Source organism: Oncorhynchus keta, chromosome 30 (assembly GCF_023373465.1).
Source record: "Oncorhynchus keta strain PuntledgeMale-10-30-2019 chromosome 30, Oket_V2, whole genome shotgun sequence".
NCBI classification, from domain to species: Eukaryota; Metazoa; Chordata; class Actinopteri; order Salmoniformes; family Salmonidae; genus Oncorhynchus; species Oncorhynchus keta.
In genome coordinates this window covers 1,490,250-1,515,968 of record NC_068450.1, presented here as the reverse complement: position 1 = coordinate 1,515,968, position 25,719 = coordinate 1,490,250, and the positions used below count along the sequence as shown (strand labels likewise).

General features: G+C 40.9%; 1 protein-coding gene and 2 long non-coding RNA genes across 11 annotated transcripts in view; 1 reads left to right on the top strand and 2 right to left on the bottom strand.

Moving 5' to 3' along the window:
* abcb7 (ATP-binding cassette, sub-family B (MDR/TAP), member 7) overlaps positions 1-25,719 on the bottom strand; it is a 201,946-nt gene that overhangs the window by 92,178 nt on the left and 84,049 nt on the right. For 3 of the 9 annotated variants that reach the window (XM_052487130.1, XM_052487127.1, XM_052487128.1), the window contains 6 exons: positions 19,745-19,919; positions 18,200-18,357; positions 15,454-15,617; positions 5,453-5,582; positions 3,102-3,273; positions 2,780-2,883 (listed from right to left, as the gene is read on the bottom strand). In XM_052487130.1, coding sequence (XP_052343090.1) covers positions 2,780-2,883; positions 3,102-3,273; positions 5,453-5,582; positions 15,454-15,617; positions 18,200-18,357; positions 19,745-19,919 — 903 coding nt within the window. The remainder of the gene's footprint in view (positions 1-2,779; positions 2,884-3,101; positions 3,274-5,452; positions 5,583-15,453; positions 15,618-18,199; positions 18,358-19,744; positions 19,920-25,719) is intronic. The other 6 variants (XM_052487129.1, XM_052487123.1, XM_052487131.1 and 3 more) reach the window with 4 other exon arrangements.
* LOC127913795 (uncharacterized) lies at positions 16,266-17,144 on the bottom strand. The gene is made up of 3 exons (XR_008086735.1): positions 17,013-17,144; positions 16,464-16,599; positions 16,266-16,322 (listed from the first exon to the last, which is right to left on the bottom strand). It is a non-coding gene; the product is annotated as an uncharacterized LOC127913795 (long non-coding RNA).
* On the top strand, positions 19,996-21,638 carry LOC127913794 (uncharacterized). The gene is made up of 5 exons (XR_008086734.1): positions 19,996-20,067; positions 20,489-20,565; positions 20,870-20,946; positions 21,073-21,159; positions 21,395-21,638. It is a non-coding gene; the product is annotated as an uncharacterized LOC127913794 (long non-coding RNA).

The following is a 25,719-nucleotide window of genomic DNA, read 5'->3' as shown; positions in this document are numbered from 1 at the left end:
TCAAGTGTTAGAAATAGTTCTAGAACACTGTAGAGAAAAACAACACAGGAATATCACAGGTGTTAGAAATAGTTCTAGAACACTGTAGAGAAACAACACAGGAACATCAAGTGTTAGAAATAGTTCTAGAACACTGTAGAGAAACAACACAGGAATATCAAGTGTTAGAAATAGTTCTAGAACACTGTAGAGAAACAACACAGGAACATCAAGTGTTAGAAATAGTTCTAGAACACTGTAGAGAAACAACACAGGAACATCAAGTGTTAGAAATAGTTCTAGAACACTGTAGAGAAACAACACAGGAACATCAAGTGTTAGAAATAGTTCTAGAACACTGTAGAGAAACAACACAGGAACATCAAGTGTTAGAAATAGTTCTAGAACACTGTAGAGAAACAACACAGGAATATCAAGTGTTAGAAATAGTTCTAGAACACTGTAGAGAAACAACACAGGAACATCAAGTGTTAGAAATAGTTCTAGAACACTGTAGAGAAACAACACAGGAATATCAAGTGTTAGAAATAGTTCTAGAACACTGTAGAGAAACAACACAGGAACATCAAGTGTTAGAAATAGTTAGAACACTAGAGAAACAACACAGGAATACTGAAATAGTTCTAGAACAAACAACACAGGAACATCAAGTGTTAGAAATAGTTCTAGAACACTGTAGAGAAACAACACAGGAACATCAAGTGTTAGAAATAGTTCTAGAACACTGTAGAGAAAACTAGAACACAGGAACATCAAGTGTTAGAAATAGTTCTAGAACACTGTAGAGAAACAACACAGGAATATCAAGTGTTAGAAATAGTTCTAGAACACTGTAGTGAAACAACACAGGAACATCAAGTGTTAGAAATAGTTCTAGAACACTGTAGAGAAACAACACAGGAATATCAAGTGTTAGAAATAGTTCTAGAACACTGTAGAGAAACAACACAGGAACATCAAGTGTTAGAAATAGTTCTAGAACACTGTAGAGAAACAACACAGGAATATCAAGTGTTAGAAATAGTTCTAGAACACTGTAGAGAAACAACACAGGAACATCAAGTGTTAGAAATAGTTCTAGAACACTGTAGAGAAACAACACAGGAACATCAAGTGTTAGAAATAGTTCTAGAACACTGTAGAGAAACAACACAGGAACATCAAGTGTTAGAAATAGTTCTAGAACACTGTAGAGAAACAACACAGGAACATCAAGTGTTAGAAATAGTTCTAGAACACTGTAGAGAAACAACACAGGAACATCAAGTGTTAGAAATAGTTCTAGAACACTGTAGAGAAACAACACAGGAACATCAAGTGTTAGAAATAGTTCTAGAACACTGTAGAGAAACAACACAGGAATATCAAGTGTTAGAAATAGTTCTAGAACACTGTAGTGAAACAACACAGGAACATCAAGTGTTAGAAATAGTTCTAGAACACTAGAAGAAACAATACAGGAATATCAAGTGTTAGAAAACAACACAGGAATATCAAGTGTTAGAAATAGTTCTAGAACACTGTAGAGAAACAACACAGGAACATCAAGTGTTAGAAATAGTTCTAGAACACTGTAGAGAAACAACACAGGAACATCAAGTGTTAGAAATAGTTCTAGAACACTGTAGAGAAACAACACAGGAACATCAAGTGTTAGAAATAGTTCTAGAACACTGTAGAGAAACAACACAGGAATATCAAGTGTTAGAAATAGTTCTAGAACACTGTAGAGAAACAACACAGGAATATCAAGTGTTAGAAATAGTTCTAGAACACTGTAGAGAAACAACACAGGAACATCAAGTGTTAGAAATAGTTCTAGAACACTGTAGAGAAACAACACAGGAACATCAAGTGTTAGAAATAGTTCTAGAACACTGTAGTGAAACAACACAGGAACATCAAGTGTTAGAAATAGTTCTAGAACACTGTAGAGAAACAACACAGGAACATCAAGTGTTAGAAATAGTTCTAGAACACTGTAGAGAAACAACACAGGAACATCAAGTGTTAGAAATAGTTCTAGAACACTGTAGAGAAACAACACAGGAACATCAAGTGTTAGAAATAGTTCTAGAACACTGTAGAGAAACAACACAGGAACATCAAGTGTTAGAAATAGTTCTAGAACACTGTAGAGAAACAACACAGGAACATCAAGTGTTAGAAATAGTTCTAGAACACTGTAGAGAAACACCACAGGAACATCAAGTGTTAGAAATAGTTCTAGAACACTGTAGAGAAACGACACAGGAACATCAAGTGTTAGAAATAGTTCTAGAACACTGTAGAGAAACAACACAGGAACATCAAGTGTTAGAAATAGTTCTAGAACACTGTAGAGAAACAACACAGGAACATCAAGTGTTAGAAATAGTTCTAGAATGTTCTAGAGTACACCGATGCCAATATGACAGGCAGGAGTGTTAGAAATATATGAAGCCGGTTTCTCTGAGAAAATGTCATTAAAACCACCAAGTCAACACAGCAGCAGACAGCAATATCTCCTGTCATCATCCCCCCTCCTGCCCACTCCTGTGTGCTCCTGATGCTATTTACATATACCCATATAAAAAGCTTCACAATAAGAAAGCAGTACACATCTACATGTAATTCAGTATGAAACTAGAACAGGACATGTGGCCTGTTCTCTCCAACTTCAGGGCACAGTGAACTCTATCCCCTAACATATACGCAGCTGATTGGTTGGTTGGTAAACTGAGCTGCAGAAGAGACAACAGCTGATTCTGGGTGGGTGTGTGTGTGTGGGGGGGGTTACCTCCTCAGTGATAGAGTCCAGTGAGGAGGTAGCTTCGTCATACAGCAGGATAGGAGGGTTCTTCAGTATGGCCCTGGCTATAGCCACACGCTGCTTCTCCCCACCTGAAACACACACAGCAAGTCAATAATGCAGTCTATTTGAGGAAGATATTTGAGTCCCCTCTCCCGACCAGGGTGTCTGACCTACCTGGTAGTTTGAGTCCCCTCTCCCGACCAGGGTGTCTGACCTACCTGATAGTTTGAGTCCCTCTCCTGACCAGGGTGTCAGACCTACCTGACAGTTTGAGTCCCCTCTCCCGACCAGGGTGTGTCTGACCTACCTGACAGTTTGAGTCCCCTCTCGCCGACCTGAGTGTCGTATCCGTGGGGCATCCTAAGGATGGCATCATGGATCCCTGCCAGCCGTGCCACCTGGTACACCTCCTCTGGCGTGGCGTTGATGTTCCCGTACTGAAGGTTGTAGAAGATGGTGTTGTGGAAGAGCACTGCATCCTGGGTAGGGAGGAGGGTAGAGAGACAGAGGGAGGGAGGAAACAGTACAGTCAATCAATACCGTCAGCTCAACTTGAGGAGAGGACACATCAGGAGAGGACACATCAGGAGAGGACACATCAGGAGAGGACACATCAGGAGAGGAAACATCAGGAGAGGACACATCAGGAGAGGACACATCAGGAGAGGACACATCAGGAGAGGACACATCAGGAGAGGACACATCAGGAGAGGACACATCAGGAGAGGAAACATCAGGAGAGGACACATCAGGAGAGGAAACATCAGGAGAGGACACATCAGGAGAGGAAACATCAGGAGAGGAAACATCAGGAGAGGAAACATCAGGAGAGGACACATCAGGAGAGGAAACATCAGGAGAGGAAACATCAGGAGAGGACACATCAGGAGAGGACACATCAGGAGAGGACACATCAGGAGAGGACACATCAGGAGAGGACACATCAGGAGAGGACACATCAGGAGAGGAAACATCAGGAGAGGAAACATCAGGAGAGGACACATCAGGAGAGGACACATCAGGAGAGGACACATCAGGAGAGGACACATCAGGAGAGGACACATCAGGAGAGGACACATCAGGAGAGGACACATCAGGAGAGGACACATCAGGAGAGGAAACATCAGGAGAGGAAACATCAGGAGAGGAAACATCAGGAGAGGAAACATCAGGAGAGGACACATCGGGAGAGGAAACATCGGGAGAGGAAACATCGGGAGAGGAAACATCGGGAGAGGAAACATCGGGAGAGGAAACATCGGGAGAGGAAACATCGGGAGAGGAAACATCGGGAGGACACATCGGGAGAGGACACATCGGGAGAGGACACATCGGGAGAGGACACATCGGGAGAGGACACATCAGGAGAGGAAACGTCAGGAGAGGACACGTCGGGAGAGGAAACATCAGGAGGAAACATCAGGAGAGGACACATCAGGAGAGGACACATCAGGAGAGGACACATCAGGAGAGGACACATCAGGAGAGGACACATCGGGAGAGGACACATCAGGAGAGGAAACATCAGGAGAGGACACATCAGGAGAGGACACATCAGGAGAGGACACATCAGGAGAGGACACATCAGGAGAGGAAACATCAGGAGAGGACACATCAGGAGAGGACACATCAGGAGAGGACACATCAGGAGAGGACACATCAGGAGAGGAAACATCAGGAGAGGAAACATCAGGAGAGGAAACATCAGGAGAGGAAACATCAGGAGAGGACACATCAGGAGAGGACACATCAGGAGAGGAAACATCAAGAGAGGACACATCAGGAGAGGAAACATCAGGAGAGGACACATCGGGAGAGGACACATCAGGAGAGGACACATCAGGAGAGGACACATCAGGAGAGGACACATCAGGAGAGGGAAACATCAGGAGAGGACACATCGGGAGAGGACACATCGGGAGAGGAAACATCAGGAGAGGACACGTCAGGAGAGGACACATCAGGAGAGGACACATCAGGAGAGGACACATCAGGAGAGGAAACATATGCTTTTGTACTACAGTGAGATACTTGAGTGTATTTTGTTGTACTATAGTGGTGGCTGTCTGCAGTTATCTGTTCTCTGTCAGGGGTCAGTCACTTGGGCCACAGAGAGGGGAGAGGTCAAGCTTGTCTTCATATGTAAACACATATCTTTTAAACCATGTGAAGGGATGATTGATGGGGAACCAATTATCTCTTGGCTCCACAATGTCTGTGTGATCTTGTCCAGGAGGGGGTGTATTTGATATATACCATTGGGTGAGGAAATGCTGTTGGTCCTGAGTGGTACCAAGAGTGAGATGAGAACATAGTTAAGGAGACCAAAGCTGAACAATAATTTATAGCCAATGCTGTCTGGCTATGTGTGTCTTTGCTATAAAGGATCTCAGTTGAAATGTGTAAGCACTCTCAGAGAATTCATTTACAGACACTGAATTGATCTGAGAGTCACAGGGTTGTGATGGAGCTCATATAATTAAAGATGGACTTTATGATAACTCTGACTTGTGTGGTGGTTTGCTCATACACAGGTGAAGGAAGGAACCTGTAGTTTGTATTCCCTTCCACATCTGCCCCCTGGTGGTGGGAGGTGATTGTTGTCCAAGTCATCTTACTAAAGGATCGATACATGTAATCTAATCACGTTAGTTTTACCTGTGGTACCACCCCTACGGCCCGTCGCAGGCTGTCCAGTCCAACGTCCCTGATGTTCTGTCCAGCGATGTAGATGTTCCCCTTCTGGGGCTCGTAGAACCGGAACAACATACGCATTATGGTGCTCTTCCTGAAACACAGAACCATGGTTGGAGCTAGAACACCATCATTACACTGTTGGCGCTAGGAACACCATCATTACACTGTTGGAGCTAGGAACACCAGCATTACACTGTTGGAGCTAGGAACACCATCATTACACTGTTGGAGCTAGGAACACCAGCATTACACTGTTGGAGCTAGGAACACCAGCATTACACTGTTGGAGCTAGGAACACCAGCATTACACTGTTGGAGCTAGGAACACCATCATTACACTGTTGGAGCTAGGATCACCAGCATTACACTGTTGGAGCTAGGATCACCAGCATTACACTGTTGGAGCTAGGAACACCAGCATTACACTGTTGGAGCTAGGAACACCATCATTACACTGTTGGAGCTATGAACACCATCATTACACTGTTGGAGCTAGGATCACCAGCATTACACTGTTGGAGCTAGGATCACCAGCATTACACTGTTGGAGCTAGGGAACACCAGCATTACACTGTTGGAGCTATGAACACCAGCATTACACTGTTGGAGCTAGGAACACCATCATTACACTGTTGGAGCTATGAACACCAGCATTACACTGTTGGAGCTATGAACACCAGCATTACACTGTTGGAGCTATGAACACCATCATTACACTGTTGGAGCTATGAACACCAGCATTACACTGTTGGAGCTATGAACACCATCATTACACTGTTGGAGCTAGGAACACCAGCATTACACTGTTGGAGCTAGGAACACCAGCATTACACTGTTGGAGCTAGGAACACCAGCATTACACTGTTGGAGCTAGGAACACCAGCATTACACTGTTGGAGCTAGGAACACCATCATTACACTGTTGGAGCTAGGAACACCAGCATTACACTGTTGGAGCTATGAACACCATCATTACACTGTTGGAGCTAGGAACACCAGCATTACACTGTTGGAGCTAGGAACACCAGCATTACACTGTTGGAGCTAGGAACACCAGCATTACACTGTTGGAGCTAGGAACACCAGCATTACACTGTTGGAGCTAGGAACACCATCATTACACTGTTGGAGCTAGGATCACCAGCATTACACTGTTGGAGCTAGGATCACCAGCATTACACTGTTGGAGCTAGGAACACCAGCATTACACTGTTGGAGCTAGGAACACCATCATTACACTGTTGGAGCTATGAACACCATCATTACACTGTTGGAGCTAGGATCACCAGCATTACACTGTTGGAGCTAGGATCACCAGCATTACACTGTTGGAGCTAGGGGAACACCAGCATTACACTGTTGGAGCTATGAACACCAGCATTACACTGTTGGAGCTAGGAACACCATCATTACACTGTTGGAGCTATGAACACCAGCATTACACTGTTGGAGCTATGAACACCAGCATTACACTGTTGGAGCTATGAACACCAGCATTACACTGTTGGAGCTATGAACACCAGCATTACACTGTTGGAGCTATGAACACCAGCATTACACTGTTGGAGCTAGGAACACCATCATTACACTGTTGGAGCTAGGAACACCATCATTACACTGTTGGAGCTATGAACACCAGCATTACACTGTTGGAGCTATGAACACTAGCATTACACTGTTGGAGCTATGAACACCAGCATTACACTGTTGGAGCTAGGAACAGCATCATTACACTGTTGGAGCTATGAACACCAGCATTACACTGTTGGAGCTAGGAACAGCATCATTACACTGTTGGAGCTAGGAACAGCATCATTACACTGTTGGAGCTATGAACACCAGCATTACACTGTTGGAGCTATGAACACCATCATTACACTGTTGGAGCTATGAACACCAGCATTACACTGTTGGAGCTATGAACACCATCATTACACTGTTGGTGCTATGAACACCAGCATTACACTGTTGGAGCTAGGAACACCATCATTACACTGTTGGAGCTAGGAACACCAGCATTACACTGTTGGAGCTAGGATCACCAGCATTACACTGTTGGAGCTAGGAACACCAGCATTACACTGTTGGAGCTATGAACACCATCATTACACTGTTGGAACTAGGAACACCATCATTACACTGTTGGAGCTAGGATCACCAGCATTACACTGTTGGAGCTAGGAACACCAGCATTACACTGTTGGAGCTAGGAACACCAGCATTACACTGTTGGAACTAGGAACACCAGCATTACACTGTTGGAGCTAGGAACACCAGCATTACACTGTTGGAGCTAGGAACACCAGCATTACACTGTTGGAGCTAGGAACACCATCATTACACTGTTGGAGCTAGGAACACCAGCATTACACTGTTGGAGCTAGGAACACCATCATTACACTGTTGGAGCTATGAACACCAGCATTGCACTGTTGGAGCTAGGAACACCATCATTACACTGTTGGAGCTAGGAACACCATCATTACACTGTTGGAGCTATGAACACCATCATTACACTGTTGGAGCTATGAACACCATCATTACACTGTTGGAGCTATGAACACCAGCATTACACTGTTGGAGCTATGAACACCATCATTACACTGTTGGAGCTAGGAACACCATCATTACACTGTTGGAGCTAGGATCACCAGCATTACACTGTTGGAGCTAGGAACACCAGCATTACACTGTTGGAGCTAGGAACACCAGCATTACACTGTTGGAGCTATGAACACCAGCATTACACTGTTGGAGCTAGGAACACCATCATTACACTGTTGGAGCTATGAACACCAGCATTTCACTGTTGTAGCTAGGAACACCATCATTACACTGTTGGAGCTATGAACACCAGCATTACACTGTTGGAGCTATGAACACCATCATTACACTGTTGGAGCTATGAACACCAGCATTACACTGTTGGAGCTATGAACACCATCATTACACTGTTGGAGCTAGGAACACCATCATTACACTGTTGGAGCTAGGATCACCAGCATTACACTGTTGGAGCTAGGAACACCAGCATTACACTGTTGGAGCTATGAACACCAGCATTACACTGTTGGAGCTAGGAACACCATCATTACACTGTTGGAGCTATGAACACCAGCATTTCACTGTTGTAGCTAGGAACACCATCATTACACTGTTGGAGCTATGAACACCAGCATTACACTGTTGGAGCTATGAACACCAGCATTTCACTGTTGGAGCTAGGAACACCATCATTACACTGTTGGAGCTATGAACACCAGCATTACACTGTTGGAGCTATGAACACCAGCATTACACTGTTGGAGCTATGAACACCAGCATTACACTGTTGGAGCTATGAACACCAGCATTACACTGTTGGAGCTATGAACACCAGCATTTCACTGTTGGAGCTAGGAACAGCATCATTACACTGTTGGAGCTATGAACACCATCATTACACTGTTGGAGCTATGAACACCAGCATTACACTGTTGGAGCTATGAACACCAGCATTACACTGTTGGAGCTATGAACACCATCATTACACTGTTGGAGCTATGAACACCAGCATTACACTGTTGGAGCTATGAACACCAGCATTACACTGTTGGAGCTAGGAACACCATCATTACACTGTTGGAGCTAGGAACAGCATCATTACACTGTTGGAGCTATGAACACCATCATTACACTGTTGGAGCTATGAACACCAGCATTACACTGTTGGAGCTAGGAACACCAGCATTACACTGTTGGAGCTAGGAACACCATCATTACACTGTTGGAGCTATGAACACCATCATTACACTGTTGGAGCTAGGAACACCAGCATTACACTGTTGGAGCTATGAACACCATCATTACACTGTTGGAGCTATGAACACCAGCATTACACTGTTGGAGCTAGGAACACCATCATTACACTGTTGGAGCTAGGGACACCATCATTACACTGTTGGAGCTATGAACACCATCATTACACTGTTGGAGCTAGGAACACCAGCATTACACTGTTGGAGCTAGGAACACCATCATTACACTGTTGGAGCTAGGAACACCAGCATTACACTGTTGGAGCTATGAACACCATCATTACACTGTTGGAGCTAGGAACACCAGCATTACACTGTTGGAGCTAGGAACACCATCATTACACTGTTGGAGCTAGGGACACCATCATTACACTGTTGGAGCTATGAACACCAGCATTACACTGTTGGAGCTATGAACACCATCATTACACTGTTGGAGCTATGAACACCAGCATTACACTGTTGGAGCTAGGAACACCATCATTACACTGTTGGAGCTAGGAACACCAGCATTACACTGTTGGAGCTATGAACACCAGCATTACACTGTTGGAGCTATGAACACCAGCATTTCACTGTTGGAGCTAGGAACACCAGCATTACACTGTTGGAGCTAGGAACACCATCATTACACAGTTGGAGCTATGAACACCATCATTTCACAACACCCACAATAACATCTGCTAAATATGTGTTTGTGACCAATAGATTGTTCTATTAGTTTTCATGACGCTGAATAAGCACCTAAAGGTTATAACCCAGAATCTGCAGATATAATTGGAGAGGACAAGTTAAATACAGGTTAGGACCATAAGAGGCACATTTCCACTTCAACACTACAACAGATTAGCGAAGCAGCCGTCCAATTATGTACCAAGTAGAGCTGGTGAATAAGGGTGTCTACACCGAGACAGATCCCAGACCCAGTGACCATGTTTACATGCTACCTATATCCCGTTATTATTCAGGAGACTCAACTATCCTGTTTTTGAGTTGACGCACATAGACATCATATCCCGTTTACAATAAACCCCGAAAAGCTTGTATCCCAGAGTGACGTGGTCCTTCTGTAGCTCAGTTGGTAGAGCATGGCGCTTGTAACGCCAGGGTAGTGGGTTCGATTCCCGGGACCACCCATACGTAGAATGTATGCACACATGATTGTAAGTCGCTTTGGATAAAAGCGTCTGCTAAATGGCATATATTATATATTATTATATACGTGAAACCAGAATAAGATGCCTGGGACATGCTGATCTGAGACGGGATACTGTGGCATGTCAACATCTTGTTTTTCACTGTTAGCGAAGGGCATATCAGGGGTGGCAGTCTATTTTACACAAGTTTCTGATTATAATTAATGACATTTAATAATATAATAATATAATAATATATGCCATTTAGCAGACGCTTTTATCCAAAGCGACTTACAGTCATGTGTGCATACATTTTACGTATGGGTGGTCCCGGGAATCAAACCCACTACCCTGGCGTTACAAGCGCCATGCTCTACCAACTGAGCCACAGAAGGACCATAATTAATGACATTTGGTAGGCTATATTATAATTAATGACATTTGGTAGGCTATATTATAATTAATGACATTTGGTAGGCTATATTATAATTAATGACATTTGGTAGGCTATATTATAATTACTGACATTTGGTAGGCTATATTATAATTAATGACATTTGGAAGGCTATATTATAATTACTGACATTTGGTAGGCTATATTATAATTAATGACATTTGGTAGGCTATATTATAATTAATGACATTTGGTAGACTATATTATAATTAATGACATTTGGTAGGCTATATTATAATTAATGACATTTGGTAGACTATATTATAATTAATGACATTTGGTAGACCATATTATAATTACTGACATTTGGTAGGCTATATTATAATTAATGACATTTGGTAGGCTATATTATAATTAATGACATTTGGTAGACCATATTATAATTAATGACATTTGGTAGGCTATATTATAATTAATGACATTTGGTAGGCTATATTATAATTACTGACATTTGGAAGGCTATATTATAATTAATGACATTTGGTAGGCTATATTATAATTAATGACATTTGAAGGCTATATTATAATTAATGACATTTGGTAGGCTATATTATAATTAATGACATTTGGTAGGCTATATTATAATTAATGACATTTGGAAGGCTATATTATAATTAATGACATTTGGTAGACTATATTATAATTAATGACATTTGGTAGACCATATTATAATTACTGACATTTGGTAGGCTATATTATAATTAATGACATTTGGTAGACCATTTGTTCGTCAACTATAGTTAGATACATACAGCTTCTCTTCTGTCATAACTTGTTGCCCCAGAAGACTAAATAAAGTAGTGCTCAGCAGAACGTCTTACACCGAGAATTAATTCATTAGTAATGTAGTCAACACAGAGAATTAATTCATTAGTAATGTAGTTAACACAGAGAATTAATTCATTAGTAATGTAGTTAACACAGAGAATTAATTCATTAGTAATGTAGTTAACACAGAGAATTAATTCATTAGTAATGTAGTTAACACAGAGAATTAATTCATTAGTAATGTAGTTAACACAGACAGAATGAATTCATTAGTAATGTAGTTAACACAGAGAATGAATTCATTAGTAATGTAGTTAACACAGACAGAATTAATTCATTAGTAATGTAGTTAACACAGAGAATTAATTCATTAGTAATGTAGTTAACATGACATAATTAATTCATTAGTACTGTAGTTAACACAGACAGAATTAATTTATTAGTAATGTAGTTAACACAGACATAATTAATTTATTAGTAATGTAGTTAACACCGACATAATTAATTTATTAGTAATGTAGTTAACACAGAGAATGAATTCATTAGTAATGTAGTTAACACCGAGAATGAATTTATTAGTAATGTAGTTAACACAGAGAATGAATTAACTAGTAATGTAGTTAACACCGACAGAATGAATTCATTAGTAATGTAGTTAACACAGAGAATGAATTCATTAGTAATGTAGTTAACACAGAGAATGAATTCATTAGTAATGTAGTTAACACCGACAGAATGAATTTATTAGTAATGTAGTTAACACCGACATAATTAATTTATTAGTAATGTAGTTAACACAGACAGAATGAATTTATTAGTAATGTAGTTAACACAGAGAATTAATTCATTAGTAATGTAGTTAACACAGACAGAATGAATTTATTAGTAATGTAGTTAACACAGAGAATTAATTCATTAGTAATGTAGTTAACACAGACAGAATTAATTCATTAGTAATGTAGTTAACACAGAGAATTAATTCATTAGTAATGTAGTTAACACCGACATAATTAATTCATTAGTACTGTAGTTAACACAGACAGAATTAATTTATTAGTAATGTAGTTAACACAGACATAATTCATTTATTAGTAATGTAGTTAACACCAACATAATTAATTTATTAGTAATGTAGTTAACACAGAGAATGAATTCATTAGTAATGTAGTTAACACCGAGAATGAATTTATTAGTAATGTAGTTAACACAGAGAATGAATTAACTAGTAATGTAGTTAACACCGACAGAATGAATTCATTAGTAATGTAGTTAACACAGAGAATGAATTCATTAGTAATGTAGTTAACACAGAGAATGAATTCATTAGTAATGTAGTTAACACCGACAGAATGAATTTATTAGTAATGTAGTTAACACCGACATAATTAATTTATTAGTAATGTAGTTAACACCGACAGAATGAATTTATTAGTAATGTAGTTAACACCGACAGAATTAATTCATTAGTAATGTAGTTAACACAGAGAATGAATTAACTAGTAATGTAGTTAACACAGAGAATGAATTAACTAGTAATGTAGTTAACACAGAGAATTAATTCATTAGTAATGTAGTTAACACAAAGAATGAATTAACTAGTAATGTAGTTAACACAGAGAATGAATTAACTAGTAATGTAGTTAACACAGAGAATGAATTAACTAGTAATGTAGTTAACACAGAGAATGAATTAACTAGTAATGTAGTTAACACAGAGAATGAATTAACTAGTAATGTAGTTAACACAGAGAATGAATTAACTAGTAATGTAGTTAACACAGAGAATGAATTAACTAGTAATGTAGTTAACACAGAGAATGAATTCATTAGTAATGTAGTTAAGACAAAGAATGAATTAACTAGTAATGTAGTTAACACGGAGAATTAATTCATTAGTAATGTAGTTAACACAGAGAATGAATTAACTAGTAATGTAGTTAACACAGAGAATTAATTCATTAGTAATGTAGTTAACACAGAGAATGAATTAACTAGTAATGTAGTTAACACAGAGAATGAATTAACTAGTAATGTAGTTAACACAGAGAATGAATTAACTAGTAATGTAGTTAACACAGAGAATGAATTAACTAGTAATGTAGTTAACACAGAGAATGAATTAACTAGTAATGTAGTTAACACAGAGAATGAATTAACTAGTAATGTAGTTAACACAGAGAATGAATTAACTAGTAATGTAGTTAATATATGCCATTTAGCTGACGCTTTTATCCAAAGCGACTTACAGTCATGTGTGCATACATTCTACGTATGGGTGGTCCCGGGAATCGAACCCACTACCCTGGCGTTACAAGCGCCATGCTCTACCAACTGAGCCACAGAAGGACCACAAGAGAATGAATTAACTAGTAATGTAGTTAACATAGAGAATGAATTAACTAGTAATGTAGTTAACACCGGTAAAGTTGTCAGTTTCCATCAGAACCGGGAGAAAACTCAACAGCATCCAAAACAGTGGAAAGATTGGTCCTGTGCAACATGTCAAATGTCATCAGTTTGACCGATTTTAAGGAAATCAAAAGCTGAGAAAATGATTGAACATGTTTCTGATAAGACATATTTGATGTGGATGAAATACGGTGTGGTTGAAATACGGTGTGGATGAAATACGGTGTGGTTGAAATACGGTGTGGTTGAAATACGGTGTGGTTGAAATACGATGTGGTTGAAATACGATGTGGTTGAAATACGGTGTGGTTGAAATACGATGTGGTTGAAATACGATGTGGTTGAAATACGGTGTGGTTGAAATACGGTGTGGTTGAAATACGATGTGGTTGAAATACGGTGTGTGGTTGAAATACGGTGTGGTTGAAATACGGTGTGGTTGAAATACGGTGTGGTTGAAATACGGTGTGGTTGAAATACGGTGTGGTTGAAATACGGTGTGGTTGAAATACGGTGTGGTTGAAATACGGTGTGGTTGAAATACGGTGTGGTTGAAATACGGTGTGGTTGAAATACGGTGTGGTTGAAATACGGTGTGGTTGAAATACGGTGTGGTTGAAATACGGTGTGGTTGAAATACGATGTGGTTGAAATACGGTGTGGTTGAAATACGGTGTGGTTGAAATACGGTGTGGTTGAAATACGGTGTGGTTGAAATACGGTGTGGTTGAAATACGGTGTGGTTGAAATACGGTGTGGTTGAAATACGGTGTGGTTGAAATACGGTGTGGTTGAAATACGGTGTGGTTGAAATACGGTGTGGTTGAAATACGGTGTGGTTGAAATACGGTGTGCTTTGCTTAACAGAGTCAAAGATGACACATTAACCGCGCTTTTGCATATTTCTCCACTTCTGTTCCTGAGACAAAATGCACATTTGTTGTATCCTTTACTGCAAGAAAAGGCTTATCCTGAATAAGACCTCAAGCGGTGGAATACTGTGAGCATGTAAACATGGACAATCAGACACGGCCAGACCAGGATGTTACAGATGAACACTGGAAACATTCCCAAAATGTCCTGGTTCTCCAGAAATCCTGGAAACATTCCCAAAATGTCCTGGTTCTCCAGAAATCCTGGAAACATTCCCAAAATGTCCTGGTTCTCCAGAAATCCTGGAAACATTCCCAAAATGTCCTGGTTCTCCAGAAATCCTGGAAACATTCCCAAAATGTCCTGGTTCTCCAGAAATCCTGCTTGAACGATTCTGGATTTCCTGGTTATTCACAATTCCAGGGACTTTGAGAAAGCTCCCAGAAATGTGCAACCCTACTGTTGACCAGTGCACTTCATATGACCATTTCAGACAGGTCAAGGCCTTTCTAAACGAGAGCTTACCCTGATCCGCTCCCTCCTACGATGGCCACCTTCTTCCCAGCCGGCACCTGGAAGGAGACGCCCTCTAGAACCTTCTGTCCTTCCAGGTACTCAAAGTAGACATCCTCAAACCTGATGGTGGCTTCTTGAGGAGTGACGGAGAGAGGAGGGGCCAGCTCTCTTTCCTAGAGTAGAGAGACAGGAGAGTTAGGACTAACTACTACTGACTTACCCCTAACCCCTGACCTCTAACCCTCCTGGGGAGATGGAGGGGGTCACAAGGAGGGCAGAGGCCAGCTCCTTCTCCTATAGACAGAAGAGAGGAACTGGACTATAAGTATAGAACCTTTAGGATTACTGTGTGCAGCTAGTCAGTAATTAAAGTGTTCTAGAACTGGACTATAAGTATAGAACCTTTAGGATTACTGTGTGCAGCTAGTCAGTAATTAAAGTGTTCTAGAACTGGACTATAAGTATAGAACCTTTAGGAATACTGTGTACAGCTAGTCAGTAATTACAGTGTTCTAGAACTGGACTATAAGTATAGAACCTTTAGGAATACTGTGTGCAGCTAGTCAGTAATTACCGTGTTCTAGAACTGGACTATACGTATAGAACCTTTAGGAATACTGTGTGCATCTAGTCAGTAATTACAGTGTTCTAGAACTGGACAAAAAGTATAGAACCTTTAGGAATACTGTGTGCAGCTAGTCAGTAATTACAGTGTTCTAGAACTGGACTATAAGTATAGAACCTTTAGGAAAACTGTGTGCAGCTAGTCAGTAATTACAGTGTTCTAGAACTGGACTATAAGTATAGAACCTTTAGCAATACTGTGTACAGCTAGTCAGTAATTACAGTGTTCTAGAACTGGACTATAAGTATAGAACCTTTAGGAATACTGTGTGCAGCTAGTCAGTAATTACCGTGTTCTAGAACTGGACTATACGTATAGAACCTTTAGGAATACTGTGTGCATCTAGTCAGTAATTACAGTGTTCTAGAACTGGACAAAAAGTATAGAACTTAACCTTTAGGAATACTGTGTGCAGCTAGTCAGTAATTACAGTGTTCTAGAACTGGACTATAAGTATAGAACCTTTAGGAATACTGTGTGCAGCTAGTCAGTAATTACAGTGTTCTAGAACTGGACTATAAGTATAGAACCTTTAGGAATACTGTGTGCAGCTAGTCAGTAATTACAGTGTTCTAGAACTGGACTATAAGTATAGAACCTTTAGGATTACTGTGTGCAGCTAGTCAGTAATTACAGTGTTCTAGAACTGGACTATAAGTATAGAACCTTTAGGAATACTGTGTGCAGCTAGTCAGTAATTACAGTGTTCTAGAACTGGACAAAAAGTATAGAACCTTTAGGATTACTGTGTGCAGCTAGTCAGTAATTACAGTGTTCTAGAACTGGACTATAAGTATAGAACCTTTAGGATTACTGTGTGCAGCTAGTCAGTAATTACAGTGTTCTAGAACTGGACAAAAAGTATAGAACTTAAACTTTAGGAATACTGTGTACAGCTAGTCAGTAATTACAGTGTTCTAGAACTGGACAAAAAGTATAGAACCTTTAGGAATACTGTGTGCAGCTAGTCAGTAATTACAGTGTTCTAGAACTGGACAAAAAGTATAGAACCTTTAGGAATACTGTGTGCAGCTAGTCAGTAATTACAGTGTTCTAGAACTGGACTATAAGTATAGAACCTTTAGGAATACTGTGTGCATCTAGTCAGTAATTACAGTGTTCTGGAACTGGACAAAAAGTATAGAACTTAACCTTTAGGAAAACTGTGTGCAGCTAGTCAGTAATTACAGTGTTCTAGAACTGGACTATAAGTATAGAACCTTTAGGAATACTGTGTGCATCTAGTCAGTAATTACAGTGTTCTAGAACTGGACAAAAGGTATAGAACCTTTAGGAATACTGTGTGCATCTAGTCAGTAATTACAGTGTTCTAGGACTGGACTATAAGTATAGAACCTTTAGGAATACTGTGTACAGCTAGTCAGTAATTACAGTGTTCTAGAACTGGACTATAAGTATAGAACCTTTAGGATTACTGTGTGCATCTAGTCAGTAATTACAGTGTTCTAGAACTGGAAAAAAGGTATAGAACCTTTAGGAATACTGTGTGCATCTAGTCAGTAATTACAGTGTTCTGGAACTGGACTATAAGTATAGAACCTTTAGGAATACTGTGTGCATCTAGTCAGTAATTACAGTGTTCTGGAACTGGACTATATGTATAGAACCTTAAGGATTACTGTGTGCAGCTAGTCAGTAATTAAAGTGTTCTAAAACTGGACTATAAGTATAGAACCTTTAGGATTACTGTGTGCAGCTAGTCAGTAATTACAGTGTTCTAGAACTGGACGATAAGTATAGAACCTTTAGGAATACTGTGTGCATCTAGTCAGTAATTACCGTGTTCTAGAACTGGACAAAAGGTATAGAACCTTTAGGAATACTGTGTGCATCTAGTCAGTAATGACAGTGTTCTAGAACTGGACAAAAGGTATAGAACCTTTAGGAATACTGTGTGCATCTAGTCAGTAATTACAGTGTTCTAGAACTGGACTATAAGTATAGAACCTTTAGGAATACTGTGTGCAGCTAGTCAGTAATTACAGTGTTCTAGAACTGGACTATAAGTATAGAACCTTTAGGATTACTGTGTGTAGCTAGTCAGTAATTACAGTGTTCTAGAACTGGACTATAAGTATAGAACCTAACCCTTAGGAAACCTTGTGTTACCTTGATCTTGGTGTCAACACTGAGCAGTGTGAAGAGTGTATTCATGTCGATCAGGGCCTGGCGTGTCTCTCTGTACACGGTGCCCAGGAAGTTAAGAGGCAGAGAGAGCTGGAACAGCAGACCATTCACCATCACCAGGTCTCCTACTGTCATAGAACCTGTCAACAACAACAGGAAGTTAAGAGACAGAGAGAGCTGGAACAGCAGACCATTCACCATCACCAGGTCTCCTACTGACATAGAACCTGTCAACAACAACAGGAAGTTAAGAGACAGAGAGAGCTGGAACAGCAGACCATTCACCATCACCAGGTCTCCTACTGTCATAGAACCTGTCAACAACAACAGGAAGTTAAGAGGCAGAGAGAGCTGGAACAGCAGACCATTCACCATCACCAGGTCTCCTACTGTCATAGAACCTGTCAACAACAACAGGAAGTTAAGAGACAGAGAGAGCTGGAACAGCAGACCATTCACCATCACCAGGTCTCCTACTGACATAGAACCTGTCAACAACAACAGGAAGTTAAGAGGCAGAGAGAGCTGGAACAGCAGACCATTCACCATCACCAGGTCTCCTACTGACATAGAGCCTGTCAACAACAACAGGAAGTTAAGAGACAGAGAGAGCTGGAACAGCAGACCATTCACCATCACCAGGTCTCCTACTGACATAGAGCCTGTCAACAACAACAGGAAGTTAAGAGACAGGAAGCTGGAACAGCAGAATGACATAGAGCCTTCAACAACACACTGTCATCCACAACGGATTAAAAGAGGAATCTGCAGGAATGGAATGTTGATTTTGTAAGGGTTGATTTGGAAAGGGTTCTCAACATTCTATTTCTGGACCCTCTCCTCACCTGTCATGATGCCCTTGGTAGGACTAGGTTTTTAAAATGTATTATTATAATTTTTTTTTAAACCTTTATTTAACCAGGCAAGTCAGTTCAGAACATATTCTTATTTTCAATGACGGCCTGGGAACAGTGGGTTAACTGCCTGTTCAGGGGCAGAACGACAGATGTGTACCTTGTCAGCTCAGAGAATTGAACTTGCAACCTTTCGGTTACTAGTCCAACGCTCTAACCACTAGGCTACCCTGCCGCCCCAGGGTGAAGGGTTAGGGTGTAGGGGTTAGTTAGGGTGTAGGGGTTAGGGTTAGTTAGGGTGTAAGGCATTAGGATGTAGGGGTTAGCTAGGCTGTAGGGGGGTTAGTTAGGGTGTAGGGGTTAGGGTTAGTTTGGGTTAGTTAGGGTGTAGGGGTTAGTTAGGGTATATGGGCTAGTTAGGGTGTAGGGGTTAGGGTGTAAGGGTTAGGGTGTAGGGGTTAGGGTGTAGGGGTTAGGGTTAGTTCGGGTGTAGGGGTTAGGGTTAGTTTGGGTGTAGGGATTCGGGTTAGTTAGGGTGTAGGGGTTCGTGGTAGTTAGGGTGTAGGGGTTCGGGTTAGTCAGGGTGTAGGGTTTCGGGTTAGTTAGGGTGTAGGGGTTTGTGGTAGTTAGGGTGTAGGGGTTCGTGGTAGTTAGGGTGTAGGGGTAGACTGACCTGCCATGATCCCCTTGCTAGCTAGCACCATGATACCAGTGAGGCCCACACTAAAGATGACACTCTGTCCAAAGTTGAGCATGGCCAGGGTATAGGTGGTCTTCAGGGAGGAGGACTCGTAGCTCTTCAGATAACCATCATACTTCTCTGCTTCATACTTCTCATTGTTGAAATACTGGAACAGAGAGAGAGGGAGGTAAGGTGAGGTCAGGTAAGGTCAGGTGAGGTCAGGTAAGGTCAGGTGAGGTCAGGTAAGGTCAGGTGAGGTCAGACAGTATCGTGTAGTAGAATACTGGAACAGAGAGAGAGGGAGGTAAGGTGAGGTCAGACAGTACTGTGTAATAGAGAATGAAGACAGACAGGTGAGGTAAGGTGAGGTAAGGTGACGTCAGGTAAGGTGAGGTCAGACAGGACTGTGTAATAGAGAATGAAGACAGACAGGTGAGGTCAGGTCAGGTAAGGTGAGGTCAGGTGAGGTCAGACAGTACTGTGTAATAGAGAATGAAGACAGACAGGTCAGGTAAGGTGAGGTCAGACAGTACTGTGTAATAGAGAATGAAGACAGACAGGTCAGGTAAGGTGAGGTCAGGTAAGGTGAGGTCAGACAGGACAGGTCAGGTAAGGTGAGGTCAGACAGGACAGGTCAGGTAAGGTGAGGTCAGACAGTATCGTGTAGTAGAATACTGGAACAGAGAGAGAGGGAGGTAGGGTGAGGTCAGGTAAGGTCAGGTGAGGTCAGGTAAGGTCAGGTAAGGTCAGGTGAGGTCAGACAGTATCGTGTAGTAGAATACTGGAACAGAGAGAGAGGGAGGTAAGGTGAGGTCAGACAGTACTGTGTAATAGAGAATGAAGACAGACAGGTGAGGTAAGGTGAGGTAAGGTGACGTCAGGTAAGGTGAGGTCAGACAGGACTGTGTAATAGAGAATGAAGACAGACAGGTGAGGTCAGGTCAGGTAAGGTGAGGTCAGGTGAGGTCAGACAGTACTGTGTAATAGAGAATGAAGACAGACAGGTCAGGTAAGGTGAGGTCAGGTAAGGTCAGACAGTATCGTGTAGTAGAATACTGGAACAGAGAGAGAGGGAGGTAGGGTGAGGTCAGGTAAGGTCAGGTGAGGTCAGGTAAGGTCAGGTAAGGTCAGGTGAGGTCAGACAGTATCGTGTAGTAGAATACTGGAACAGAGAGAGAGGGAGGTAAGGTGAGGTCAGACAGTACTGTGTAATAGAGAATGAAGACAGACAGGTCAGGTAAGGTGAGGTCAGGTAAGGTGAGGTCAGACAGTATCGTGTAGTAGAATACTGGAACAGAGAGAGAGGGAGGTAAGGTGAGGTCAGGTAAGGTCAGGTGAGGTCAGACAGTATCGTGTAGTAGAATACTGGAACAGAGAGAGAGGGAGGTAAGGTGAGGTCAGGTAAGGTGAGGTCAGGTAAGATCAGGTGAGGTCAGGTAAGATCAGGTGAGGTCAGGTAAGGTAAGATCAGGTGAGGTCAGGTAAGATCAGGTGAGGTCAGGTAAGATCAGGTGAGGTCAGGTAAGATCAGGTGAGGTCAGGTAAGATCAGGTGAGGTCAGGTAAGATCAGGTGAGGTCAGGTAAGATCAGGTGAGGTCAGGTAAGGTGAGGTCAGGTAAGGTCAGGTGATGTCAGGTAAGGTCAGGTGAGGTCAGACAGTATCGTGTAGTAGAATACTGGAACAGAGAGAGAGGGAGGTAAGGTGAGGTCAGGTAAGGTCAGGTGAGGTCAGACAGTATCGTGTAGTAGAATACTGGAACAGAGAGAGAGGGAGGTAAGGTGAGGTCAGGTAAGGTCAGGTGAGGTCAGGTAAGATCAGGTGAGGTCAGGTAAGATCAGGTGAGGTCAGGTAAGATCAGGTGAGGTCAGGTAAGATCAGGTGAGGTCAGGTAAGGTGAGGTCAGGTAAGATCAGGTGAAGCCTGGCTTCCTATGTATTAGTTGTTTGGGATGCTGTTTCAGCAGCTCTAATAATAATAATAATATAATAATATATGCCATTTAGCAGACGCTTTTATCCAAAGCGACTTACAGTCATGTGTGCATACATTCTACGTATGGGTGGTCCCGGGAATCGAACCCACTACCCTGGCGTTACAAGCGCCATGCTCTACCAACTGAGCTACAGCAGGACCACAGCTCTCACGCTGTCTGACAGACTTTCTACTCAAAGGCTCTATCTGTATGCTGTACACGTGTGATAAGATACATTATCAATATACTATACACATTTGCCTATTTAATATATATATACCCATATATATATATATATATATATATGGGTATATTAGGTGTATATATATATATATATATATATATATATATATATATATATATATACACCTAATATACCCATATATATACCTAATATACCCATATATATATATATATATATACACACACACACCTAATATACCCATATATATATATATATACACACACACATAATATACCCATATATATATATATACCCATATAATATACCCATATATATATATATATACTCATATATATATACCCATATATATATATATATATATACCCATATATATATATATATACCCATATAATATACCCATATATTATACCCATATATATATATATATATATACCCATATATTATACCCATATATTATAACCATATATATATATATATGTATACATACATACATACATACATACATACATACATACATACATACATACATACATACATACATACATACATACATAGGCAAATGTGTATAGTATATTGATAATGTATCTTATCACACGTGTACAGCATACAGATAGAGCCTTTGAGTAGAAAGTCTGTCAGACAGCGTGAGAGCTGTGGTCCTGCTGTAGCTCAGTTGGTAGAGCATGGCGCTTGTAACGCCAGGGTAGTGGGTTCGATTCCCGGGACCACCCATACGTAGAATGTATGCACACATGACTGTAAGTCGCTTTGGATAAAAGCATCTGCTAAATGGCATATATTATATATTATTATATACAGGAGGTACCGGTACTGAGTCAATGTAACGTGTAAAGTGACTACGCATAAATCAACATCAAATCGCAGCAGTGTAAAAACAAAAGGGGGGTCTATTTGATTTATTGTTCAGCATCTTATGGCTTGGGGGGTAGAAGCTGTTTAAGGAGCCTTTTGGTCCTCGACTTGGCGCTCCGGTACCGGTTGCTGTGCAGTAGCAGAGATAACAGTCTATGACTAGGGTGGCTAGAGTCTTGACAATTTTTCGGGCTTTCCTCTGACACACGTAGGATATAGGTCCTGGATGGCAGGAAGCTTGGCCCCAGGGATGAACCGCACAACCCTCTGTAGAGCCTTACGGTCAGATGTCGAGCAGTTGCCATACCAGGCGGTGATGCAACCGGTCAGGATGCTCTCGAGGGTGCAGCTGTAAAAACGGAGGATCTGGGGACCCATGCTAGTCTCCTGAGGGAGAAAAGGTGTTGTCCTCTTCACAACTGTCTTGGTATGTTTGGACCCATGCTACTCTCCTGAGGGAGAAAAGGTGTTGTCCTCTTCACAACTGTCTTGGTATGTTTGGACCCATGCTAGTCTCCTGAGGGAGAAAAGGTGTTGTCCTCTTCACAACTGTCTTGGTATGTTTGGACCCATGCTAGTCTCCTGAGGGAGAAAAGGTGTTGTCCTCTTCACAACTGTCTTGGTATGTTTGGACCCATGCTAGTCTCCTGAGGGAGAAAAGGTGTTGTCCTCTTCACAACTGTCTTGGTATGTTTGGACCATGCTAGTCTCCTGAGGGAGAAACGGTGTTGTCCTCTTCACAACTGTCTTGGTATGTTTGGACCCATGCTAGTCTCCTGAGGGAGAAAAGGTGTTGTCCTCTTCACAACTGTCTGGAGATTCAGAGGTTCCTAGATCCATGTATCACACTGTTATTTCACTTCTATTAAAACCAGGAAGATCTGGAGATTCAGAGGTTCCTAGATCCATGTATCAAACTGTTATTTCACTTCTATTAAAACCAGGAAGATCTGGAGATTCAGAGCTTCCTAGATCCATGTATCAAACTGTTATTTCACTTCTATTAAAACCAGGAAGATCTGGAGAGTCAGAGCTTCCTAGATCCATGTATCAAACTGTTATTTCACTTCTATTAAAACCAGGAAGATCTGGAGATTCAGAGCTTCCTAGATCCATGTATCAAACTGTTATTTCACTTCTATTAAAACCAGGAAGATCTGGAGATTCAGAGCTTCCTAGATCCATGTATCAAACTGTTATTTCACTTCTATTAAAACCAGGAAGATCTGGAGATTCAGAGCTTCCTAGATCCATGTATCAAACTGTTATTTCACTTCTATTAAAACCAGGAAGATCTGGAGATTCAGAGCTTCCAGATCCATGTATCAAACTGTTATTTCACTTCTATTAAAACCAGGAAGATCTGGAGATTCAGAGCTTCCTAGATCCATGTATCAAACTGTTATTTCACTTCTATTAAAACCAGGAAGATCTGGAGATTCAGAGCTTCCAGATCCATGTATCAAACTGTTATTTCACTTCTATTAAAACCAGGAAGATCTGGAGATTCAGAGCTTCCTAGATCCATGTATCAAACTGTTATTTCACTTCTATTAAAACCAGGAAGATCTGGAGATTCAGAGCTTCCTAGATCCATGTATCAAACTGTTATTTCACTTCTATTAAAACCAGGAAGATCTGGAGATTCAGAGCTTCCTAGATCCATGTATCAAACTGTTATTTCACTTCTATTAAAACCAGGAAGATCTGGAGATTCAGAGCTTCCTAGATCCATGTATCAAACTGTTATTTCACTTCTATTAAAACCAGGAAGATCTGGAGATTCAGAGCTTCCTAGATCCATGTATCAAACTGTTATTTCACTTCTATTAAAACCAGGAAGATCTGGAGATTCAGAGCTTCCTAGATCCATGTATCAAACTGTTATTTCACTTCTATTAAAACCAGGAAGATCTGGAGATTCAGAGCTTCCTAGATCCATGTATCAAACTGTTATTTCACTTCTATTAAAACCAGGAAGATCTGGAGATTCAGAACTTCCTAGATCCATGTATCAAACTGTTATTTCACTTCTATTAAAACCAGGAAGATCTGGAGATTCAGAGCTTCCTAGATCCATGTATCAAACTGTTATTTCACTTCTATTAAAACCAGGAAGATCTGGAGATTCAGAGCTTCCTAGATCCATGTATCAAACTGTTATTTCACTTCTATTAAAACCAGGAAGATCTGGAGATTCAGAGCTTCCTAGACCCATGTATCAAACTGTTATTTCACTTCTATTAAAACCAGGAAGATCTGGAGATTCAGAGCTTCCAGATCCATGTATCAAACTGTTATTTCACTTCTATTAAAACCAGGAAGATCTGGAGATTCAGAGGTTCCTAGATCCATGTATCAAACTGTTATTTCACTTCTATTAAAACCAGGAAGATCTGGAGATTCAGAGCTTCCTAGATCCATGTATCAAACTGTTATTTCACTTCTATTAAAACCAGGAAGATCTGGAGATTCAGAGCTTCCTAGATCCATGTATCAAACTGTTATTTCACTTCTATTAAAACCAGGAAGATCTGGAGATTCAGAGCTTCCTAGATCCATGTATCAAACTGTTATTTCACTTCTATTAAAACCAGGAAGATCTGGAGATTCAGAGCTTCCAGATCCATGTATCAAACTGTTATTTCACTTCTATTAAAACCAGGAAGATGTGGAGATTCAGAGCTTCCTAGATCCATGTATCAAACTGTTATTTCACTTCTATTAAAACCAGGAAGATCTGGAGATTCAGAGCTTCCTAGATCCATGTATCAAACTGTTATTTCACTTCTATTAAAACCAGGAAGATCTGGAGATTCAGAGCTTCCTAGATCCATGTATCAAACTGTTATTTCACTTCTATTAAAACCAGGAAGATCTGGAGATTCAGAGCTTCCTAGATCCATGTATCAAA